This window comes from Stegostoma tigrinum, chromosome 28 (assembly GCF_030684315.1).
Source record: "Stegostoma tigrinum isolate sSteTig4 chromosome 28, sSteTig4.hap1, whole genome shotgun sequence".
Classification (NCBI taxonomy): Eukaryota; Metazoa; Chordata; class Chondrichthyes; order Orectolobiformes; family Stegostomatidae; genus Stegostoma; species Stegostoma tigrinum.
In genome coordinates this window covers 13,471,281-13,495,828 of record NC_081381.1, presented here as the reverse complement: position 1 = coordinate 13,495,828, position 24,548 = coordinate 13,471,281, and the positions used below count along the sequence as shown (strand labels likewise).

Genomic DNA, 24,548 nt, shown 5'->3' with positions numbered 1-24,548 from the left:
GGTACATTTATGTAACAGCACTAACTGCCTTGTACATTACCATGGATTGAGCTGGAGGTTTTATGCAGAGCTTCTGGATTTCAGAATTAACAATGCTAGCACCTCCACATTGAATAACTGGATGTCTCAAAGATCCAGTGATAGATGAGAGTGGTTACGCTGTCAAATTGCATTATCTTTCATTGTGGTGTGATATGGCATTAGTTATCCTTGTTGCTCTGAAAATTAACCCATTACCATCACTTTGCACATTGCAGACACGTCTTTCAGTGGAAAACTTTAGGGATCTTGCCACTACGCAGTCAAGTCTTGTTTAGCTTGAGAGCCTGATTAAGAAGGAGGGGCCCCCTCCTTATTTTTAATTTTAGCAAAATACATAATTTAGTTAACACATTTCTTGGGAAGCAGTGTTAAATACAATCTGCTCCCACGATGAGGTATTCCACACCCTTACAAATCAGAAGTTCTAGTTTTTCAAGGACCACAACTCCCCCCACCACTGCAGTGGTTGAGAACACCCTTGACCATGTCTCCCGCATTTCCTGCAAGTCATCCCTCACACACCCGTTCCCGCAATGACAACCAAAACAGAATCCCCTTCGTCCTCACTTACCACCCCACCAACCTCCGGATCCAACGCATCATCCTCCAACACTTCCACCATCTGCAGTCCGACCCCACCACCAAAGATATTTTTCCCTCCCCACCCTTGTCTGCTTTCCGGTGGGACCACTCTTTCCATGACTCCCTTGTCCGCTCCACACTCCCCTCCAGCCCCACCACACCCTGCAACTGCTGGAAGTGCTACACCTGCCCCCACACCACCTCCATCACCCCCATCCCAGGCCCCAAGAAGACTTTCCACATCAAGCAGATGTTCACCTGCCCATCTGCTAATGTGGTATACTGCATCTGCTGTACCTGTTGTGGCCTCCTCTACATTGGGGAAACCAAGCGGAGGCTTGGGGACCGCTTTGCAGAACACCTGTGCTCAGTTGGCGATAAACAACTGCACCTCCCGGTCGCGAACCATTTCAACTCCCCCTCCCATTCCTCAGACGACATGTCCATCCTGGGCCTCCTGCAGTGCCACAATGACGCCACCCGAAGGTTGTAGGAACAGCAACTCATATTCCGCTTGGGAACCCTGCAGCCCAATGGTATCAATGTGGATTTCACAAGCTTCAAAATCTCCCCTCCCCCTACCGCATCCCAAAACCAGCCCAGCTCATCCCTGCCTCCCTAATCTGTTGTTCTTCTCACTGTCCCCTCCTCCCACCTCAAGCTGCACCCTCATTTCTTATGTACTAACCTCATCCCGCCCCCTTGACCTGCCCATCCTGTCTACCTCCCCACCTACACTCACCTTTACTGGCTCCATCCCCACCTCTTTAACTTGTCTGTCTCCTCGCCACCTATCTTCTCCTCTATCCATTCTCATTCTGCCTCCTCTTCTCCCTATTTACTTCAGAACCGCGCCCCCCCTCCCCCCCACCAATTTCTCATGTAGGGTCTAGGCCTGAAACGTCAGCCTTCCTGCATCTATGATGCTGCTTGGCCTGCTGTGTTCATCTAGCTCCACACCTTGTTATCTCGGATTCTCCAGCATCTGCAGTTGCTATTATCTCTTTTAAAAAAACATGTTTCTGTTATCCTTTTTTATGTTGATTTGGTTTGTACGCTTGATGCTTGTCATATATCTCAAAGGGGAATACCTGTAGTGAAATCTTGACCACATGCCTAAATGGAATCTGCAGCCTCCTCTTGTAAATCATGGAATTTAGTGGATGATTGACGTTCCCCTAGTTATACTACTGATGATATACTGATATTTAAATACCTCTCGGCCCGGACTGGCGATTGGCTAGGCTGACGTCCCCGGCCATGCACTCAGATCCTGTGTGGACCAGCTGGCGGTAGTATTTGCAGACTTCCTTGTTCTCTCCTTGCTGGGATCGAAAAGCCCCCTTGCTTCAAGAAGATCACCATCATCCCAGTGCCAAAGGAAAATCATGCTACATGTCATAATGGCTACCACTGTTGGCTGTGACCACCGTAATGATAAAGTGCTCCAAGAGGTTAGTCATGGCTCATATCAACTCCAGCTCCCAGATTGCCTTGATCCTTTGCAATTCACCGATGGGCACAACAGGTCCACAGCAGGCGCCATCTCCCTGGCCATACACACATCACTGGAACATCTAGATAACGAGCATACCTACATCAGGCACCTACTTATATAGTGCCTCCTTCAGCACCATAATTCCAAATAAACTCATCTCTAAACTCTAAGACCTAGGTCTTGGCCCTCTCCCTCAGTAACTGATTGGGGTCTACGGGTCAAGAAGTCAAAATCCAATCAGAATAGGCAACAACATATCCCCAACCATAAACCTCAAAACTGGTGCCCTGCAAGGCTGCATATTCAGACCCCTACTATACTCCTTGTGCACTCAGGACTGTGTATTCACATCCTGCCCAACTCCATTTACATCTCTTCCAAGTGTGCCCAATTTGAAGAAGTTCTGCCCCTGTCTCCAATAGGATTTCCATTCTAACCCCTCTCCAGGTAGTGACAAAGTCTTTGCAAAAACTTGTTTCCATGGCGAGATTTCATGCCTTAGTCACTGTCTCTGTCTCTGTCCCACCCCACATAGATTCCAACTGAAGTTTCATCCTTCATATTTTACATCCACCCAGGATCACAGGTTTCTCTTTGACGGACAACGGCCTTCGGTCAGCTATTCTTGCTGCATTCTCAGAGCTACACTCGGTGTTGTGAGCCACCATTTGCAAACTGTCAACTTCGCTCTCCATCAGTGCCACTTCACCCTGGCTCAGAGCTGCCCTGTTCCCCAGTTCCACTTCATGCTTTGGCTCATTTGATGTTCTAATGAAGTTTTTCTTCTCTCTTTTGGGAGTATGGAATGCATACAACAACAACTCGGAGATACCCATGCCCCTCAGGAACCTCTCTCTCCTTCCCACCCCTTGATTTAATCCTTTTCTCTTATCCCCACCTCTTGTTGAATATTAACTATCCCTTCTGACCTTCAGCTCTCTGTTGCACATTCCGACAATAGCAAAGATCTTAGTTTTATCCCTTGGCGTCCCCATCTCAATGATATTCCAGGTCAGATATGATGATCTTCTCTTCTGTTGCCTCTGCCTCCATGTCCATTTGTTTCAACAAGAGTCCTCTATCCACCCAATTTACATCTTCATCCACCTCCAGCAGACTCCCTCCGTCTGGTTTATTTTAAGATTTCATAAAAAGCTATGAGAATTCTTTACATTTCGAACCAGTAATGTTCTGTGAAATCATATGATATTAATTCTGGTAAAGATGGCAGATTTCCTTCTCTAAAGGACATGAGTGAACCAGATGCATTTTTCCTGACAAGCATCAATTGTTTCTTGGTCATCATTTGACTCTTAACGTCAGATTATTATTGAATTTGAATTCCACCATCTGCCATGGTGGAATTTCAACCCAGGTCCCCAGAACATTAACTGGGTGTCTGGGTTAATAGTCTAGAGGTAATACCACTAGGCCATCACCTACCCCTTAATAGAGTACATGTTAAGTGACACACCAAAGGTTACCACACCTTCAACACACATTGCCCTTTAGAGTACCTGACCTCAACGAAAAAGGGAGATGCTTTACTGTTGTCAATCACCTGGTCTACGTGGAGATGGCAGACTGATTCAGTCTGTTTGTCTTCAGTGCTGATATTTGTAGCTAAAGGACATTGGTTGGATCATTTAATCCAATTGCTTTGATTTTGTGCTGGTTCTGCCAATGGAAATTGCAGCTAGGAATTTGGTACCTTTTTCTTTGAGACAGTAACCAGGCGATTGATTCTCTATTTCGGTGCCAGCTGATCTAGCGTCAGAAATAACTAGCAGGCCCATCTTCCACTGAGGCCCTGTCATTTAGGATGGGAAATCATGGACAATGTGGGATGTGGAGAATATATGTTCCATTATGTATCCAAGATGACGTTATTAGAGTTTTTGTTGAATGCTGGTTTCAGTTGGATATGAACATTCTATTTTTTTTACCCTTCCTCATGTCCGATGCAAGCCATTTTGTTATAGAAGAGCGGAGGAGGGAAATGAGTATCTTCAGAACCTGAGATAACTGATCCAGTAGAGCTGGATGAACACAGCAGGCCAAGCAGCATCTTAGGAGCAGGAAAGCTGGTGTTTCGGGCCGTGACCCTTCATCAGAAATGGGGGAGGGAAAGAGGGTTCTGAAATAAATAGGGAGAGAGGGGGAGGCGGAACGAAGATGGATAGATGAGAACATAAGTGGGGAGGAGACAGACAAGTTAAAGGTGGGGGGGGGAATGGAGCCAGTAAAAGTGAGTGTAGGTGGGGGCGTAGGGAGGAGATAGGCTAGTTCAGGGAGGACGGACAGATCAAGGGGGCGGGATGAGGTTAGTAGGTCAGAAATGGGGAGGGCATCTGAGATGTATGGGAGTGGAATGCCTCATTGTGGGGGCGGATGCGATGGAGGCGAAGAAATTGGGAATAGGGGATGGCATTTTTGCAGGAAGGTGGGTGGGTGGAGGTGTATTCTAGGTAGCTGTGGGAGTCGGTGGGCTGGAAGTGGATATCGGTTTCTCAGTGGTTGCCCGAGCAGGGGACAGAGAAGCCCAGGAAGGAGACAGAGGCGTTAGAGATAATTTCACCTGGAGTAAGGTTGGGGTGGAAGGTGTTGATGAAGTGAATGAACTGTTTGAGCTTCTCGTGGGAGCACATAACGTACAAAGAGGCAGGCATAGCTTGGGCCCATGCGGGTACCTGTGGCCACCCCCTTTGTCGTAGGAAGTGGGAGGAATTGAAAGAGAAGTTGTTGAGGGTGAGGACGAGTTCGGCTAAGTGGATGAGGGTGGAGGGGGCCTAGTCAGGCCTGCGGGACAGGCAGAAGCAGAGGGCCTTCAGGCCATCTGTATGGGGAATGCAGGTGTACAGGGACTGGAGGTCCATGGTAAAGATGGCGTGTTGGGGACCGGAGAATTGGAAGTTCTGGAGGAGGTGGAGGGCATGGGTGGTGCCACAGATGTGGGGAGGGAGTTCCTGGACCTCTACATCAGGGAAACCAGGCGAGGGAATTGGGAATAGGGGATGGCGTTTTTGCAGGAAGGTGGGTGGGAGGAGGTGTATTCGAGGTAGCTCTGGGAGTTGATGGACTTGAAATGGACATTGGTTTCTAGGTGGTTGCTGGACATGGGGACTGCTTTGCAGAACACCTATGCTCGGTTTGCGATAAAACAACTACACCTCCCACTCGTGAACCATTTCAACTGCCTCTCGCATTCCTTTATATGACATGTCCATCCTGGGACTCCTGCAGTGCCACAACGATGCCATCCGAAGATTGCAAGAACAGCAACTCATATTCTGCTTGGGAACCCTGCAGCCCAATAGTATCAGTGGATTTCACAACTTCAAAATCTCCCCTCCCCCCACCACATCCCAAAACCAGCCCAGCTCGTCCCCGCCTCCCTAACCTGTTCTTCATCTCACCTATCCCTTCCTCCCACCTCAAGCTGCACCTCCATTTCCTACCTACTAACCTCATCCCGCCCCCTTGACCTGTCCATCCTCCCTGGACTGACCTATCCCTTCCCTACCTCCCCATCTACACTCATCTTTTCATCTTTACTGGCTCCATCCTCACCTCTTTAACTTGTCTGTCTCCTCTCCACCTATCTTCTCCCCAATCCATCTTCAATCCGCCTCCTCCTCTCTCCCTATTTATTTCAGAACGCTCCCACCACCACCCACCCCCAAAAATTTCTGATGTAGCGTCTAGGCCCGAAATGTCAGCTTTCCTGCTCCTCTGATGCTGCTTGGCCTGCTTGTGTTCATCCAGCTCTACACCTTGTTATCTCAGATTCTCCAGCATCTGCAGTTCCTACTATCCCTGATACAATCTTCAGAAACTGGCTTGTTTTTTTTTTCTGCCGTGTAGTACCTGCTGGTCATAGTAAACACATTTATTTTAAGATTTTGTAAAAAGTCATGAGAATTCTACGCATTATCAGTTCCTGATGTACTATGAAATCATATGATATTAATTCTTTGAGATGGAGGAGTTTTATTTGTAAAACACTTTTCATCACTGTTTCTAAAATTATACGATGCAAAGAAATATCATATGGTAAAATGCATAAGCTTGGTGTTGAATCCGGCTGCTCAAGGCAGATGGTGGCTAGCCTTCAGCACGTTTGTCTGATTTTTGGATATACTTGAAGCCAGTAACATCTTTTTTTTAACTTTGCTTATTGCATGTTACCTATCCCTGTTTTCCCTCTGAAAGTTTTTGTTTTCTATTTTTATAACCTTCGAGTGTGGCCTGCGATACTTCAGTAGACAGTGCTGCTGTGCCGACACTTGGTTGTTACAGGAATTCTGAACAGCATTTGACACCATCCAGGACAAAGCAGCCCTGCTTGATTGGCTTTGTGTCCAGAAGCATCCACTCCCTGCACCACCAACGCTCAGTGGCAGCAGTGTGTACCATCGACAAGATGCCCAGCAAAAATTCACCTAAGGTCCTCAGAGTGCACCTTCCAAGCCACAATGACTTCCATCTAGAAGGACAAATGCAGCAGATGCATCGGAACACCACCACTTTCAAGTTCCCCTCCAAGCTTCTCATCATCCTCCCTTGAAAATATGTTGTCGTTCCTTCACTGTCGTGAGACCAAAATCCTGGAATTCCCTCCCTAATGGCATTGTGGGTCAACCCATGGCAAGTGAACAGCAGCAGTTCAAGAAGGCAGTTCACCACCACCTTCTCAAGGGCAACTAGGGATGGGCAATAAATGCTGGCCAGCAAGCGATAAATGAATCCCACAAATGAAAAAAGATGACTGTTTATTGGGTTGTTAAGTTGTTGTTGTTCCTGATGACCTGACTGAACCGGTGGATTTAAGTTAACAAAGTGTGGAGCTAGATGAACGCAGCAGGCCAAGCAGCATCTCAGGAGCACAAAAGCTGATATTTCGGGCCTAGACCCTTCATCAGAGAGCTCTCTGATGAAGCGTCTAGGCCTGAAACATCAGCTTTTGTGCTCCTGAGATGCTGCTTGGCCTGCTGTGTTCATCCAGCTCCACACTTTGTTATCTTGGATTCTCCATCTGCAGATCCCATTATCTCTGATCACAATTTTAACCTCACTGCGAAGCCTCTTCCAGGGATGCCTAACCTGAAGAAGTTACCGTCCTCCCTCCGGACCTCTCTGATTAAGGGTCTAGGCCTGAAATGTCAGCTTTTGTGCTCCTGAGAATCTGCTTGACCTGCTGTGTTCATCCAGCTACACACTTTGTTATCTAGGTTTTTTTCGTTGGCTGGGGTTTGGGATAAGACTGGGGAGGTGATGTAATCAATCTTTATAAAATGATGAAAGTTTTGATCAAGTTGATACAAAGAAAATGTCTCCACTTGTAGGGATGAGGATAGCCAGAGGATATTAAGATAGTCACCAAATGATCGAATGGTGAATTCAGAGGAGACTTCTGTTCAAAGTGTGTTGAGAATGTGTATCTCGCTATCACAGGAAATGATTGAAGTGAATGGTATAGGTATGCATTTCAAGGGGAAAACTGGACATGCAAATGAGAGAGAAGGCCATAGAGAGTTATGCTGATAGATTTAGTTGAGGAAAGACAGGAGGCAGTTCAGGAAGAGTGTAAATGTTGAAATCAACTGGTTGGACCAGGATAGCATGTTTCTGTGCTGTGTATACATAGCAATCTTAGGGATTTGTTGTCAATGGGGAGTATCACTAGTGTCAATGTTAGTGGAGCCAGTGCTGTACCAATGAACCATACCAAGTTGTGTTTACTCATTTTAACAAGGAGCTTTATTCATAGAATCATTGACCAGATGACCCCATTTTGATTCCTTTAGAGATATAATTTTTAAAGTAATAGACTGTTCAGAGTGGCATATTGTTTAATATTTGTGACCAGAACAACTGTTTTATTATGTGCATTAAGATATACTGCGAACGCAGCAGGGGAAGGGTTTAGGTCGACCGTGCCTCGCGCATTCCCTCCCTCAGTAGTCGAGAACACCCTCGACTGTGTCTCTTGCAACTGCAACTTCCTCCCCCCCCCCCCCCCCAACCTCAGTAGTTGAGAATGCCCTCAACTGTTCTCCCACATTTCCTGCAACTCTTCCCTCACACCCCCACCCCGCAATTGGGAAAAAAACAGAATCCCCCTCGTCCTCATGTACTACCCCACTAACCTCCGTATCCGACGCATCATCCTCTGACATTTCTACCATCTGCAATCCGACCCCACCACCAAAGACATTTTTCCCTCCCCACCCTTATCTGCCTTCCGGAAGGACTGCTTTCTCTGTGACTCCCTTGTTGGCTCCACACTCCCCTCCAACCCCACCACACCCGGCACTTTTCCCTGCAACTGCAGGAAGTGCTACGCTTGCCCCTACACATCCCTCTTCACCCCCATCCTAGGCCCCAAGAAGACTTTCCATATCAAGCAGATGTTCACCTGCACATCTGCTAATGTCACATCTGCTAATGTGGTATACTACATCCGCTATCCCCGTTGTGGCCTCCTCTACATTGGGGAAACCAAGCGGAAGCTTGGGACCGTTTTGCAGAACACCTCCGCTCGGTTCACAATAAACAACTGCACCTCCCAGTCGCAAACCATTTCAACTCCGTCTCCCATTCCTCAGGCAACACGTCCATTGTGGACCTCCTGCAGTGCCACAACGATGCCACCCGAAGGTTGCAGGAACAGCACCTCATATTCTGCTTGGGAATCCTGCAGCTCAATGGTATCAATGTGGACTTAACAAGCTTCAAAATTTCCCCACCCCCCCGCCACCGCATCCCGAAACCAGCCCAGCTCGTCCCCACTTCCCTAACCTGTGCTTCCACCTATCCCCTCCTCCCACTTCACGTCCCACTCCCATCTCCTACTGCCCCCTTGACCTGTCCGTCCTCCCTGGACTGACCTATCTCCTCCCTACCTCCCCACCTACACTCACCTTTATTGGCTCCATCCCCGCCTCTTTGACCTGTGTGTCTTCTCTCAGCCTATCTTCTCTATCCATCTTATATCTGCTCCCCACTTCATATTTATTTCAGAACCTCCTTTATCCTCGTCCTGCACGCCCCCCCCCCCAATTTTTGAAGAGGAGTCTAGGCCCGAAACATCAGCCTTCCTGCTCTTAAAATGCTGCTTGGCCTGCTGTGTTCATCCAGCAGTACACTTTGTTATCTCAAATTCTCCAGCGTCTGCAGTTCCTACCACCTCCAAGTTAACCTTGCTTTTCCCACTGAATCACTTATCCAGGGCATTGATACTTAGAATAGCATAAGTCACCTAAGTTCTGAAACTCTTCATGTATTCTAGATAGCTATAAATCTTTGAAATTAGAAGCTAATAAATGCTAAACACGTTAGCATTGTACATGTTAATCAAAAGTTTTTAGATTTGTATCCACTGATTTGAACATTACTGAAATACCCTTTGCTGTTTGTATAACAATAAGCCTGGAGCATTAAGGTGCAAGCGTTAAACAAATAATAATCACTTGTCATATGTAAGAGCAAAGGAAAATATCCAGTTGCATCATATCTATTCTAACTGCTGACTTCATATATCTATATTCCATCAAGCTGAAAGCATTCAAGCAACTACTGCTGTTATCAAATCACTCATGAATCCTGCTAATTAAAATAGAGCTTCATTCTTTTTAAACCATCGTTTGACAGGAACTTGAGCCTGGCATAACAAGGTTTAGACATGTTATGAGCCTTTATTGCATAAAAGGTACTTTTACATGAATGTACAGTCAAGTGTAAAATGAATTGATCTGCACAGACTGAATTTCGTGTTTGCTAATGATTCCTCTTCCAGCTTTTTACTTGAAGCAACAACGTAATAGCATCTGAACTGATCATCTTTTGATTAATTAATTTATCAAGCAGCTTGCAGCTTTGATATAGTAATTTATGTAGCTTTCTTAAACATCCATGTTGTAAGCCAACAATATTGTCAATAATAATTAGATAAATTTTAAAAAAATGCTAGTTGGAAATGAGTATCTGAAACCAAATATGGAGTATTTCAAAAGGTGTAATGTTTCAAGTGCCGGCTTAAGTTTAAACTTGCAGAATTGCTCACAAACTGTTAGATTCAGTGGAATCAATTTCCTGTGTTTCAAGTGTTCAATTCAACATGGATTGAATTTTACAGCACAGAAGGAGGCCATGCAACTTACTGTGCCTATGCCAGCTCTTTGATAGTGTGATCCAATTAGTCCCACGCCTCGCTTCTTTCCCCATAGTCTTGCTAATTCTCTTTATTTCAAGAATGAATGGCCTACTCCTCCTTTTTCTCGAAATTCCTATTTATATCTGATTCCCTTTTGGAAGTTATTGTTGAATCTGATTCTACCACCTTTTCAATGAGTATATTCTAGGCCATCATAACTCGTTGGGTAAACAAAATTCTTCTTATCTGGGTCTCTTGCCAGTTATCTTAAGGCTCTGTTTATCAAAAAAAAATGCCAATTGTATGTGGTGCAGTTTACACATACACAAGTGCAGTGTTGCAGTGCTACATCATTGCCAAGCTACAGTATGGTAGCTGCCTGTCACAAAGATGGTGCCATCCATTTATTCACACTGGCAAAATAAACACATGAAGGTAGTATATAACATCAGGAAATAATTTTTAAGATAGAAAACTTGTTAGAAAGTTTGTATTCAAGAGTAATGTGGTCTTACAACACTTCTAAACAGTGTTTTGTTTTTGCTATGCAACCTGAGACAGAATGCTACTCTGAACAGTGTGGAGATCATGCTGAGGGCTAATTTTGTACATTTAATGCTATTTTGTCTTATTTTTAATTCATAGCTAATACTTTGAGTCTAGTTTTTGCATTCTGTATCTGTGGAACTCATGTACTGTCTGTGTCTCTGTGCTGTAATGTGCATCTACAGTACGCCTTATGTCAATCCACATCCTATCAACAGGCTGATCTGCGCATGTAGAAGCATACTGACAACAAATGCCTGGTCACAGGGGCCATCTTCTCCATTGTAGGCTCTGATGGCAATCTCCACGCGCCCGGGCTCTGATGGCGATTTGCATAAGCACGGTTGACAATAGTTACTCTGCCTTGAATCTTTTGTACTTTGATTACTGGCACTTTTGTCAGTTTTTTCCTATTAATTGTGTTAAAAAAACTATTTTGCATACTTCTCTATTAAATGTCCCCTTACCCTTCTATTCTGTAAGAAGAACAATCCCAGCTTCTCTACTCATTCCACAAAACTGATGATCCTCTTCCCTGGTGTCATAGAGACAAATCTCCTGTGCACCCTTCTGAAGGTCTGAACATTCATCCTAAAGATAACCTAGATTTAGGCTAGCAGCCAGTAAATTTAGGAAAATTGTGTTCAATCAGCCATGAAAACATTGGTTTTCAAATAGCTAACTTAGTTTGGCAAAATAATCTTCTTTTCTTGAAAAGCTTTTATTAATAGCTTGTTTTATTCTTTGGCTCTTGAGTTATCAATAACAGCTTGACTACATTTCAGAAGGGATTCTGAGTGGGGAGATAACATAATGTCAGTATGAGTTGCTGAGCTGTATTATCTCATCATCTCAGTATAGCTGGCACCAGAATTTTTTACATCTGTTTCTTTATTTTACCACAGAGCACTTGTGATTGCTTCCAACTTTTAGCCAGCAGTGGAAGTGAGTAGAATTTAGTCCCTTGCTAATTCTGATACTTGGGGGCCAGGCACAGTACAAAAGGTGGGGCAGAGATTGTGATTTCTTTCAGCAAAGTGCACCACCTGATTAATCTTTCAAATTCCACACAGTAGATTGGGATTTCGATCAATTCTGTCATGCTATCCTAATGGTAAAAGACTGAGCTAAAAGGGTGCAGATAAGAGATAATGGGAACTGCAGATGCTGGAGAATCCGAGATAACAAAGTGTGGAGCTGGATGAGCACAGCAGGCCAGGCAGCATCTTAGGAGCACAAAAGCTGACGTTTCGGGCCTAGACCCTTCATCAGAGAAGAGGGATGGGGAGAGCGTTCTGAAATAAATAGCGAGAGAGGGGGAGGTGGACCGAAGATGGATAGAGGAGAAGATAGGTGGAGAGAAGAGTATAGGTGCGGAGGTAGGGAGGGGACAGGTCAGTCCGGGGAGGACAGACAGGCCAAAAGAGCGGGATGAGGTTAGTAGGTAGGAAATGGAGGTGTGGCTTGAGGTGGAAGGAGGGGGATAGGTGAGAGGAAGTACAGGTTAGGGAGGTGGGGGCAAGCTGGGCTGGTTTTGGGATGCAGTGGTGGGAGGGGATACCATTGGGCTGCAGGGTTCCCAAGCGGAATATGAGTTGCTGTTCCTGCAGCCTTCGGGTGGCATCATTATGGCACTACAGGGGGCCCAGGATGGACATGTCATCTAAGGAATGGGAGGGGGAGTTAAAATGGTTCGCGACTGGGAGGTGCAGTTGTTTATATGCAATAAAAACAACTCCCATTCCTTCGACGACATGTCCATCCTGGGCCCCCTGCAGTGCCATAATGATGCCACCTGAAGGTTGCAGGAACAGCAACTCCTATTCCGCTTGGGAATCCTGCAGCCCAATGGTATCCCCTCCCACCACTGCATCCCAAAACCAGCCCAGCTCGCCCCCACCTCCCTAACCTGTTCTTCCTCTCACCTATCCCCCTCCTCCCACCTCAAGCCGCACCTCTATTTCCTACCTACTAACCTCATCCCACCCTCTTGACCTGTCTGTCCTCCCCGGACTGACCTATCCCCTCCCTACCTCCCCACTTATACTCTCCTCTCCACCTACCTTCTCCTCTATCCATCTTCGGTCCGCCTCCCCCCCTCTCGCTATTTATTTCAGAACCCTCTCCCCATCCCTCTTTTCTGATGAAGGGTCTAGGTCCGAAACATCAGCTTTTGTGCTCGTAAGATGCTACTTGGCCTGCTGTGTTCATCCATCTCCACACTTTGTTATCTAGGGTGCAGATAAGACCTTGGTTCTAATTTTGACTGATGTATACATTGAAACTTGTTGTTGGAACCTTTGTTCTCAACAACTTTCATTTAAAGCTTTCTGATTATTTACTATAGTGGGGACTGTAATTTGTAATGCATTGAGTTTTGCATTAATGTGAAGGAGTTTTGGTTTCGCAGACAGCCCAAAGTCAGTGTCAGTGCCTTGGAGATGAAAACTCAGACTGGATGTTAAATGTAAGGAAGTACGAGTCACATCTTCAAAGATCCTTGTTGTAGTGTCTGGTTAGGTCTGGACTCTGGATTTATTTACACAACAGTTGTGTAATTCAGGCAAAATTAACATGTATCTTGGTGTCTCAGGGTGTATTAGAGTGTATCCCAGCTGATGAAACACTTTGACATTGTAATCACTGATGTGTTGGAAGTAATATGGTTGTTAATTTAGACACAGCAAGATCTCACCTAATATAAATTAAATGAATGAGCAGATAATCTATTCTGGGTTGTAATGGTTGAAGTATTACTAGGAGAAATGCCTTGATCTTATATTTTGTTCTGGAATCTTCATGCCAGGATGAAGAAGGGAATGAATATATTTTAATCTCTTAGCTAGAGGACAGCTCCTGTGATTGTGCATATTCCCACAGTTCTGCACTGAGGTATCAGAGAGAGTTATAAATTCGAGACTTTGGAGCTTTCCTATGGTTTGAACCCACAATGTTTAACTGAGAGGTGAGAACATAACTGTTGTGCAAATTTGCCCTTAAATTATGAACTTTAGTTCCAATGTACGGTAAAGTTACATTGGTCCCATGAAAGTTTTCTTCTGCAATATTCTGTGGTTATTAATTACTGCAGACTGCTGATCAAGGTTATTTGAATCACAGTGGTGATTACTTGACTACCAGAGGTAATCCTGTGTGACTGCCATTTTTGATATATAGCATGATGCTGTTGGAAGGTGTTTAATGAAAGTTTGAGTTATTTTTGGAAGATATTCTGTTGTCTTATAGAGAATATAGGTATTTATGTCAATAATTTAAAATTGGGCCTTTGATAGAAGTATAGGAAGATCAAGACCAAGAAACAGCATTGTGATAGCTACGATATAAACTTATCCCACTCACCAAACTTGTGTCTAACAACATATGAATATGATACAGTGATAAATAGTGCTTGGTTAAACCTATCTAGGCTGCGTGAACTTCGAGAAATGTAAAAATATCGTGGCAAATGAGGAGTTAACTGAGCAAGGACCTATCTTACCCTGCCCCCTTAAAGGAAATGAGATGTTATGATGTACAGCCCTATAAATGGACACAGTTACAAACAACTGAATTGGGTTATAATTGATTTGAGGTGTTACAAGATAATTGGTTTGCAGGAGCATTGCCATTAGTGAAAAAGTGCCACTTTCATAAGATAACCCAATCGCTGCAGTCAATTCCAAGCACCTGGGTACATTTCGCTTCTGGCCTGAAAGGAGATGATGAGCCTCAGCTAGGGGGAGCACCATGATTATTGTCCTGCGTGCGTGCATGTGTGCTTTGTTGTTAATGTGCAAACAGATGGAAAATAATAGTTACTTCATTCCATCTATCTTTTATAAAGTTTACTTTGGTTTTGCAGCCTTTCAATTTGGTATCTAGTTTGTCATTTAAATTAATGTGCTATAAAACAGCATAGTATTTCCTAAAATAATTTGATTTGAATAATCTGTAATATATCAATCCGATAGAAAGGGTCATCTGCAAAGATTTGTTGCTGTAAGGAAGTACTGATGCCATCTAGTTTCCCTTGAAGTCTGACCCCTTTAGCTAATATGATTAGAACTTTAGGAAGTGATTGCCTAGGACCTGACTCAGAAATAAAGTAAAAATGAGAACATCACAATTGTCAATGTTTATAATTATATATATATATAGGCAAGTAGTTTCAGTGTGAATAAAATGTTAGTAAATAAGCCAACAGCTTCAATGTTTTTGTTTGGGAAAACATGATATTGAATTACATCGGCATGTAATAATTAAACATATTGGCAGTATAGCATTCCAGGACATTCAACGATGATCATAACATTTTAATTATTTATTCTGTCTGTAAGTGCCATCAGTTCAGTCAGCCTGTGCCAAATTGAGATTCACAGCAGTTGGGGTCCTAATCTTCTCCCTCCTCCTCTAAGACTAGGCCTTGCACACGTACCAAAACCCAGGTGGTGTCCTTCTCCAGCCGTGCCCAGCTTGTCTATTGGAACCACTTCTAAGCAGAGAGTAGGTTAAGTGATGGACCCAATTGGTATGTGAAGACTGTTTTATAGGCATTTTATTGGGCTACAGTCCATGAATGAGAATATGCTTGTTCCATATTTGCACAAGGAGGGATTGCAACTGCAAGGCTTCTCTCTGGGCTGTACCTGGGTTCCTGTCATTTATGGAACTGTGTACAGCAGAGATCATACATGGCCTTCCTGGGCTGGGAAGCAGGTTAAGAGGGGCATCACTAAGTCTTCCATCTCTAGGGAATTTGTAGAGCTTGGTTAAGATCAACATGAATAATATTTGTACAAAGTTTTTTGAAACACATTTTCATGTTTATATGTTGTGTATGTTGACGTGTAATGTGTAATTTTTAATTAAATGTTGAATGTTAGCTGTGATGTTTTAATACTGTTTCGTGTTGGGGAAGAAATTGCAGGGGCCCTCACAGAAAAGTTTGTATCATCTATAACCCTGGTTGAGGTGCAGGAGGACTGGGGGGGGGTGGCTAATGCTGTGCCTTTATTTAAGGAAGCCTGGAAATTGTAGACCTGTAACCTGACATTGTTGGTGGGTAAGTTGTTAGAGGTGATTCTGAAAGATGGGATTTATGTGCATTTGGAGAGCCAAGGACTGATTAGAGATAGCCAGCATAGATTTCTGTAAGGGAAATAGTGTCACACAAACCTGATTGAGTTTTTGAGCAAGTAATCAAAAAAACTAAGCGTAGAGCAGTAGATATTGTTTAAATGGACTTTAGTAAAGCCTTTGACAAGATTCTGCATGAGGGCTAATTAGTAAAATTAGATCACACAGAATTCAGGGTGAGCTTGCCAAATGGATGCAAAATTGGCTTGTCAGTAGGAGACTGAGGGCGGCAGTGGAAGGTTGTTTTTTGGACCGGGGCCTATGAACAGTGGTGTGCCACAGGGATCGGTACTGCGTCCACTTTTGTTTGTCATTGGTGTAAATGAATGGGATGAGAATATAGGCGGCATGATTAGTATGTTTGTGGATGACGCCAAAATTGGTGGCATAGTGGACAGTGAAGAAGGTTATCCAAGATTACAAAGAAATCTTGATCAATTGGGTCAGTGGGCTGAGGGGTGGCAGATGGAGTTTAATTTTGATAAATGCAAGGTATTACATTTTCGTAAACCAAGCAAGGGCAGGACTTGTACAGTTAATGGTAGGGCCCTGGTTGTATTGTTGAACAGAGAGAACTAGGGGCTCAGGTACTTGGTTCTTTGAAAGTTGCATCTCAGACAGATAGGGTGGTTAAGCTGTTTAGCATGTTTGCCTTCATTGCTGAGACCTTTTACTGTAGGAGTTGGAATATCATGTTGAGGTTGTATAGAATATTTAGTGAGGTGTGTTCTGGAGTATTGCACGCAGTTCTAGTCACCCTGCTATAGAAAGGTTATTATTAAATCAAAGAGGGTTCAGAAAAGACTTAACAGGATGTTGCCGGGAATGGAAGTCTTGAGTTTTAAAAAAATAAGCTGGAGCCTTATTTTATGGTGTGCAGGAGGTTGAGGGGTGACCTTACAGTAATCTTAGAGGTTTATAAAATCATTAGGGGCGTAGATAAGGTGAATGGCGAGGATTTTCCTAGAATGGAGGAGTTCAAAACTAGGGGACATATTTTAAAGGTGAAAGGAGGAAGTTTTGAAAAGGACATGAGGGGTCACTTTTCTACACAGTTCATGTGTGAAATGAACTGACAGAGGAAGTGTTTGATGCAGATGCAGATACAGTTACAGCATTTAAAAGACAATTGGATAAGTACATTCATGGGAAAGGTTTGGAGGGAAATAGGCCAAGTGCAGGCAAGTGGAAATTGTTTAGTTTGGGAACAAGGTCAGTGTGGAATGAAGCAAAGGATTTGTTTCCATGTTACATGACTCTGTGACTGTAACTGTATCTGGACATTAACTTTCAAGTGTTAAAATGGAGCCGCTTTGGAAAATAGTTCAAGTCTCTCTTTCCAACATTTCTGAATGAACTCATTTATATTTAGAAGAAAAAGCAAAAGAATATATACAAGTAAAATTTATTCTTGCATATCGTGCTCTTGTTTTTGTAGACATGTAAAGCAAGATGCTTTAGAGTACAGAAAGTGGTGTTTAATTACTTGTTTATTTCTATGTGACTATTTTGTATGTGAACAGCCCTAAGTGGTTAAAATGAAAATAAACCAGTTTACAGTGAACCTCCATGCATGCAAATGATCACACTTTTGGAGACCAATTGACCAAGCAGCTCCCTGATCCAGTTCAGTAACTTTCATAAATTTCTGTTACCAGAGTCATCCTTTCTTCAGTTTAAGTAAAAGGGTTACAGTCAAGATAGAAGGATTTGAAGTTGCCTCCTCGATAGTGATAATTGGCATTTATCTGCTTATCATGGAATCATACAGGACAGAAGAGGTCCTTTGGCCATCGAGTCTGGACTGCCAAAAATAGACTGACCTACACTAGTCCCACTTTTCTGCAGTAGGCTCATAGCCTTGAATGCTATGATGTTTCATGTATTTTGTGGAGAAAATACTTTAAATTATTCAGGCAATTCCCACCCCCAACATTTGGGGATACCTTTATAAATATGAACTTTATAAATATAAACTTTCCAGAGGGCTGTGCTGGGCTATTGAAATGGAGGATGGAAATACAGATTGAAGCAATTTCCATTGCAGTGCCAGTTTTTGTTTATTTAAACCATTGAAATTTCCTTAAACTGCAGATTGATTAATTTTGTTCCCTAGCAGCCATACTTTCTACCTAAATAAGTGCTTGTCTGTGACACTAGTAACACCTTTATTGCTTATCTGATTTAAAGCATAGCAATTTATAATGGAAGTTTTAAAAAAAACCCTAAACACATAAGTTTACTTGTGTTCTTTATTCACCAAATATGTTGCAAAATCATTTTAAAATGTTATAGGCAAAGTTGCCAAAGTACTACTGGACCATAGGGCTGCTTTCTCATTAGAGATGACTGGTGGTTGTTTAACCTGATGGTCACCACACCTCAAGAGAAGGAAGACATTCAAAGAGAATTCTTTGTAGTAACCTCAGCTGGAGCTGGAATTTAACCCAAGCCGTTGCTGTTACTCTGTATCACAAACCAACCACCCAGCCAACTGAGCTACTCCTGAGATGCTGCTTGGCCTGCTGTGTTCATCCAGCCTCACATTTTATTATCTTGGAATCTCCAGCATCTGCAGTTCCCATTATCTCTAGAACTTGTTGGCAACCATTTTAAATTATTCAGTTACTGGTGATAAGTCCAACAGGTTGATTCATCTCATTTAGTCATTGGTTGTAGATTTTTTTAGAGGTATTCCTGGCTCTCAAAATGCTACTAGACACGTTCATTTAATCAAACTAAATTGAGCTATTTAATCACTTTTGTCCTTTTTTAAAATTAGTAGTAGCTGTTGCTTACTTTTATAGTTTGTCATTCATTGACCTTGATGACTGGTGGCTTTCATTTCCACTTGCTCATTGTTGATGGTTTGGTGTGCGATATATTTGTTTGTAGTTTGCTGCTGTTTCATGAATGTGAAAATTTGAACTTTTCGGGTGCAAGTGAGACAAACTTGCATGTAGTCAGCTATGATGTCAGTGTAAAGGACAAAACGTGTTAGACGTTACAAGTATTTTTTAAAAATGTATAGCTTGTCATTAATAATTTTATGGTTATTTTCCAGATCTGCATAATTTTATTTTGTACTGGTTTTAAAATAAATTTTTTAATAAATGCAATATAACAGGTAAAAACAGGAGCATTTTGCCTCTTCCCTCATGTCACATAGGAAATGCGATCAATCAATGGCTTCAGAAATTCTTTCCTTCACATAAGAGTTTATTTCAAAACAACATTTGCCATCTAGCTCGTCCAGTATATTAATTCCTGATTTTTGAGCAATTGCAGATGAATCTGTTGACTTCTGGGGACCAGCTGAATCGATTTCCTAAATTACATGCACATGTGAAGTTTTTGTTGGAGGCTGGATGGGTTGAACAGAGTGTTTACTTTAAAGCACTTGCCAGTTAGACTTCCTTCTATTCGTTACAAATCCTTACAAATAGAAAGTCTACCAACTTCGATAAATGTTAGTTGAATGGGGGAGGTGGTGACCAAAAGAAATTGGGTTTTAAATATCCAGCTAAAGGAATGACAGAATCCAGATAGAAATCTGACAGTTTAAGGAGCATGGTGGTGAAATAATTTAGTCTTGAAACATAATTGTGGTGTAACCTATTGATTTGAGCAGTGCCTTCATTTTACTTACAATGTAAAGTACTCCTTCCAAAGATGGACACTCATCCTTTCAATGCCTTACGGTTACTTCACTTTTCAGTCGTTAAGCTTCATTTCTGATATTCCTTTTTTAACAGGGTTTCTCTAAATAAATTACTAACGACTGCTTCTCTGCAATTTGACAGTCTTTTTCTGAAATCATCTATGTTTTAAACTAAAATGTCGATCAAAACCTTTTAACTAATTATAGAAGATTTTAAAAATTGAATCAGACTGACCACAGGTGTCAGAACTGAATGTTTTGGCTACAGTTGCTTTAATTTCCTTTTGCATTGAGTAGTGCATTTTATGCCTAGACAACTTTTCTTAAATGATATCTCTCTTTGTCATTCTAATAAATAGCGTAATACAAGACTTACCCAAAAAAACCTAATTATGTTTGTTTACTCAGCCTGTATCATATGGATGCACTCAAATGTCGTAATGGACTGCATAGATTTGGCAGTTGATTTTCTGCTTAATGCTGATGTTGACATCTATTTTTCAATAAAGTTTCAAAATCGCAAATAGACAAATGACAGGTTTGTTTACAGTTTTGATAAGATACTTCTGTGTTGCGTCTCTTTAAAGTAAAGCACAAAATGCAGTCTGCAGATAAACCAAGAAGAAAGTGGAAGATATGTACTGAAAAATATGCACTTCTGAATTCCTTACTTCTCAACAATTCCCTCTCTAAGGGATATATCAAAAACAGTTTCCATCTGGGCATGCTAAGCTTTGTGGTATCAAAACTCATATGTTTCCTGTTATACTTAGAGCTTGCTAACTCATGAAAGTGCTCGCAGATGCTCTTGGGTATCTATCAATAATACATTTTTAGATTAATGTAAATGCACTTTCATTATTTTTGTTTAATGATTTGCACTGGGTTATGGGCTTATCATTATATTAAAGGGAATTCTATGGGTTGAAGGCAGATTTTGAGGTAAGAGGAAGCTGTTCAAATGAGGTAGATTTGATCTGAAGAACTGAGTAAGTGTCCTCATATTGGTGATTTGAGCTGGCACTAAGCCTGATCTACCACGTGGATTCTGCCTACCGTGCAGTCTGGGTTGAGAGCATTGTGGTACAGTATAGAGGCTGCTCATTTAGACTAGACTGTCTCCCCTTTTTGAGCTTGATCCACCTTTTGTCTCCTTGATGCATCTTACTGAAGAGGGTCTATTGTCTGACTCTGGAGTTGCAGTAAACTTGCTTATTAAAATACTAATATACAGAATCCTGATTTTTTTGTTAAAAATTCCATCTCTTGGGTGTAGTCAGTCCTTCATGTCTGAGTCTTGACAGCACCTGACTGCTGATGTCCATGTTAAATCAATTTCTATATCATCTCATCAACATTTGCATTCGCATTTTACTGTAAGAGTGGCTATGGGACAGCAGAGAAGAATTTAAATGAGTAACGTAGAAGGGGCAAACATTGAAGTGGAGGAAGAAACACAGGGCAGATTCTTTGCAACAAGAATTGGACAGAAGCTGTTAATCTAAATGCACAAAGTGACACAAAAATGTCAGTTTACAAACGACATAATCACATCGAGAAATTGTAAAATGAAATAAAAGTGGATGTTGAGGGGTAAGTGTAACAGGTGCATTTGAAATCATCTTGTAGATGCTGATTTTTTAGAGAAAATCAAGAATCTAAAGGGTTATGTCACTCATGAGGAAAGTCGGGTCATGGACTAGGTCCCAGAGGCACCCCTAAATTAAGGTACAACGGAGAGGGGAATTTAGAGGGATTAAAACATTCTTTCATAGAGAGGTTAAACTGGGAGCTGCTGTTATTTTTTATATAAAACTGGGCTTGCTAACGGAAAATCGGGGAGATGGATTGGGATTACTGGATGAGGAAAAATGACATCGAGGAAACAAGATATTGTAATCTGTTTCAGATGATCAAATCAAAAGAGAGAACACCTGAAACTTCTTATGCAAACAAGGAAGAGAGTAAACCAAAGTCTTAAGTTTATTTTCTCCATTGATATTACTTTACCTGCTGAGTATTTGCATCATTTTCTCACTTTATTTCTGTGATTCTGCCCTTTTTGTTATCCCAGGATCCATAAAGTTGATTGCAATGATCTGCCTGTCACTTTAGCTGAAATCAGCTAGCTCTAGTTGGAGTGTGGAGTTTGAACCCTGAGTCCATTACAGTCTGTAATGGACTCATGAATCACTGGATTAAGTTCCTTTGATCACAGTTTTATAGCAAGGTGCGCGAATGATTTTAACCACTAGGCTCACAAAATAAAGTTCAAAAAATGCATGTTGGTCAAAGTTTTCTGATATATCTTGCATATTGCACTCTTACCTTGGCAAAGAGCTTGTTACCAGTGATTTGCAATCACAGTGCTCGATCTTGTAAAGTATGTTGAACACCAGCAAAATTTTAATCTTCACTAACTGAATGGAGTATCTGTTATTCTCACAACCCACAGATTGCCACTGCAGTGAAATTTTTACAGAACCAAAGAGTTCGTCAAAGTCCATTAGCAACAAGAAAATCCTTCCTAAAGAGAAAAGGTATGCCTGTTTCCTCCTAAACTCAGTTCAAAACTGGGCAAATATTCTTTTGGCAATCCTGCAGAACATGTGTCAGTCATCTTAAACGTGAGGTCATGTTTTAACAAAACTTTGCTTAGCATTCAGTCTTGAACTTGGATCACATGCCTTTGCAGGTAAATTATTGTGAAGTTAATTATTTACACTTTGGAAGAAATTCATTGCAAATAATTTCAATTTGATTGCATTGAAATTTGGAAATACCATTTAAAACTTTGATTTGTGTTTTTCTGTGCTTTTGGAAAGAATATGCATGATAAAGTTTGCAAACGGAGGAAACACAGAGATACATTTATGATGTAAATGCAGAATCACCTCAATGATCTGTATTACTGAGGATGTAGGTTTTTTTCTGGTGTTGCAAAGGGGAGGCAGTGGCCCAGTTGATTTTGCTAGACTGTTATTCCAGAGACCCAAGTAGTTTTCCATGGACCCAGCTTCGTATCCTGTCATAGCAGATGGTGGAGTCTGAATTCAATAAAAATCTAAAATTAAGAGTCCAATGAATACTAGGGGGGAAAAGTATATACATATTTCACAAATGTCCCTTAGAGAAGGAAACTGCCACCCTTACTTGGTCTGGCCTATGTCTGACTGCAGACCGATAGCAATGTGGTTGCTCTTAACTGCCATCTGAGCAATTGGAGATGGGCAATAAATGCTGGCCCAGCCAGTGACATTCATATCCCATGAATGAATTTTAAAAAGTCTTGCTGTGTTCAGAGGAGCAACAGAATAATAGGATTTGGGAATAGAGCTAACATTTTTATAACTATGGGAGGAATTCCCTTTTCAAGTGTCATAAAGAGATGCAAGTCCTCCTTAAGACATTTTAAAACTTGAAGTATATTGTTATTTTTTGGCACATTATGATGTGATGGTAAAAGTTTTTATGGTTTTGTTAAATTCTTGCTTGTGGTCTTTTTGTTGGAAGTCATGGGTTCTGTACTATTAGGAACTGTTCAGTAGTGAAGACTGCTACTTCCAAGTCTGGAATATTGCCTGCCTGTCTAATTATTTCATCTCCACTGTTGCTGAGCTCTTCATTCACAATATTGTTGGTTGAAGCTCTTACGGAACACGTGCACTCTCGTAATTGTCTCTTTTCATTTGGTTTTAGTTGATTCCCTGTTCCACAGTACGTTTATATGAGAATTGCATTTGAGTCGCCCCATCGTCTTGCTCCAGGCTAACCATTCACTGTTTTTTTAAGCCTAGCCCCAGAACGTAACCTCTTTCCTTTCCCTGTGTTTCATCTTTTGAGAGGAGAACTTTCAACCACAATACCACTGCAGTTCAGATTTCTCCTTTTTAAATATTTCCAGCCCTTACCATCCTTCAAAAACTTGCTTTTAAAAAAACTACGCTTTTGATCATAAATTTAGTTACCTCTTAACTCTCTTACTTGCCTGTTTTGTTCATTGTCTCCCCTATCTATTATTCTGTGGTAAGGAATTTCATGAAGTTTTGTTACAGGATGGATTTGTTTGCCATCTGTTGGTTTCCCCTAATACTTTGTGCTCAGAAAGTATAAGTAGTTGTGTTAGTAATTTCAGTGCTAGGTCTTGAGCCATCTTGTTAGGCATCTTTAAAACTCTAGCATACCTAACATGATTAAGAGAAGGTTTTGATTAGTAAATTTAAACAAAAAGGTGATTCTGTTACAGAGATACATGTTGCTAAAATGTGTTCCACCACTGACCTAGTAATTGAGAAACTCAAGCTATTGCTCTGGAGACATGGGTTCACATTTACTCATGGCAGCTGGTAGAGTTTAAATTTAATTGATATAAATCTGGAATTGCAAGCTGGTCTCGTCACTGGCTATTGTAACAACATATCTGGCTCTCTAATGTTCTTTGGAGAAAGATATCTGTCGTTGTTACCCAGTTTTGCCTACATGTGACTCCAAACTGCACTGTGATTAGCTCTTAATTGCTCTCCATAATGCCACAACAAACTACTCAATTAAAAGGCAGTTAGGGACAGGTGCAAATGCTGCCATATCCACATCCCATAAAAATATACTTCAACTGTGGTCCCCCGAGGAGTTCACATCACATCTTTACCCTCTTGTCTGGGCTATCGGGTATGATAACCAGGTGGTTATGGTGGGAGACTAGTAAATGAAATGTTGAGAAATCAAACATCACCATAGCAAGGTCATTCTTCATGTTTTGCTCTGAACTCCAAAAATGGTGGAATTGGAAGAATAATTTTACTTGAAGAATGCACTAATGTTAGGTGTCTGCAAAATTCTCAAGACATTTACTTACTACATATTACTAGACTGACAAAGACTGGCAGAACTGACATATGAAGAGAGACTGAATCAGTTAGCACTGTATT

General features: G+C 41.9%; 1 protein-coding gene across 1 annotated transcript in view; it reads left to right on the top strand.

The window, feature by feature from the left end:
* pex14 (peroxisomal biogenesis factor 14) overlaps positions 1-24,548 on the top strand; it is a 245,068-nt gene that overhangs the window by 89,396 nt on the left and 131,124 nt on the right. Inside the window, exon 3 of the mRNA XM_048561444.2 lies at positions 22,076-22,160. Within this exon, the coding sequence (XP_048417401.1) occupies positions 22,076-22,160 (85 nt within the window). The remainder of the gene's footprint in view (positions 1-22,075; positions 22,161-24,548) is intronic.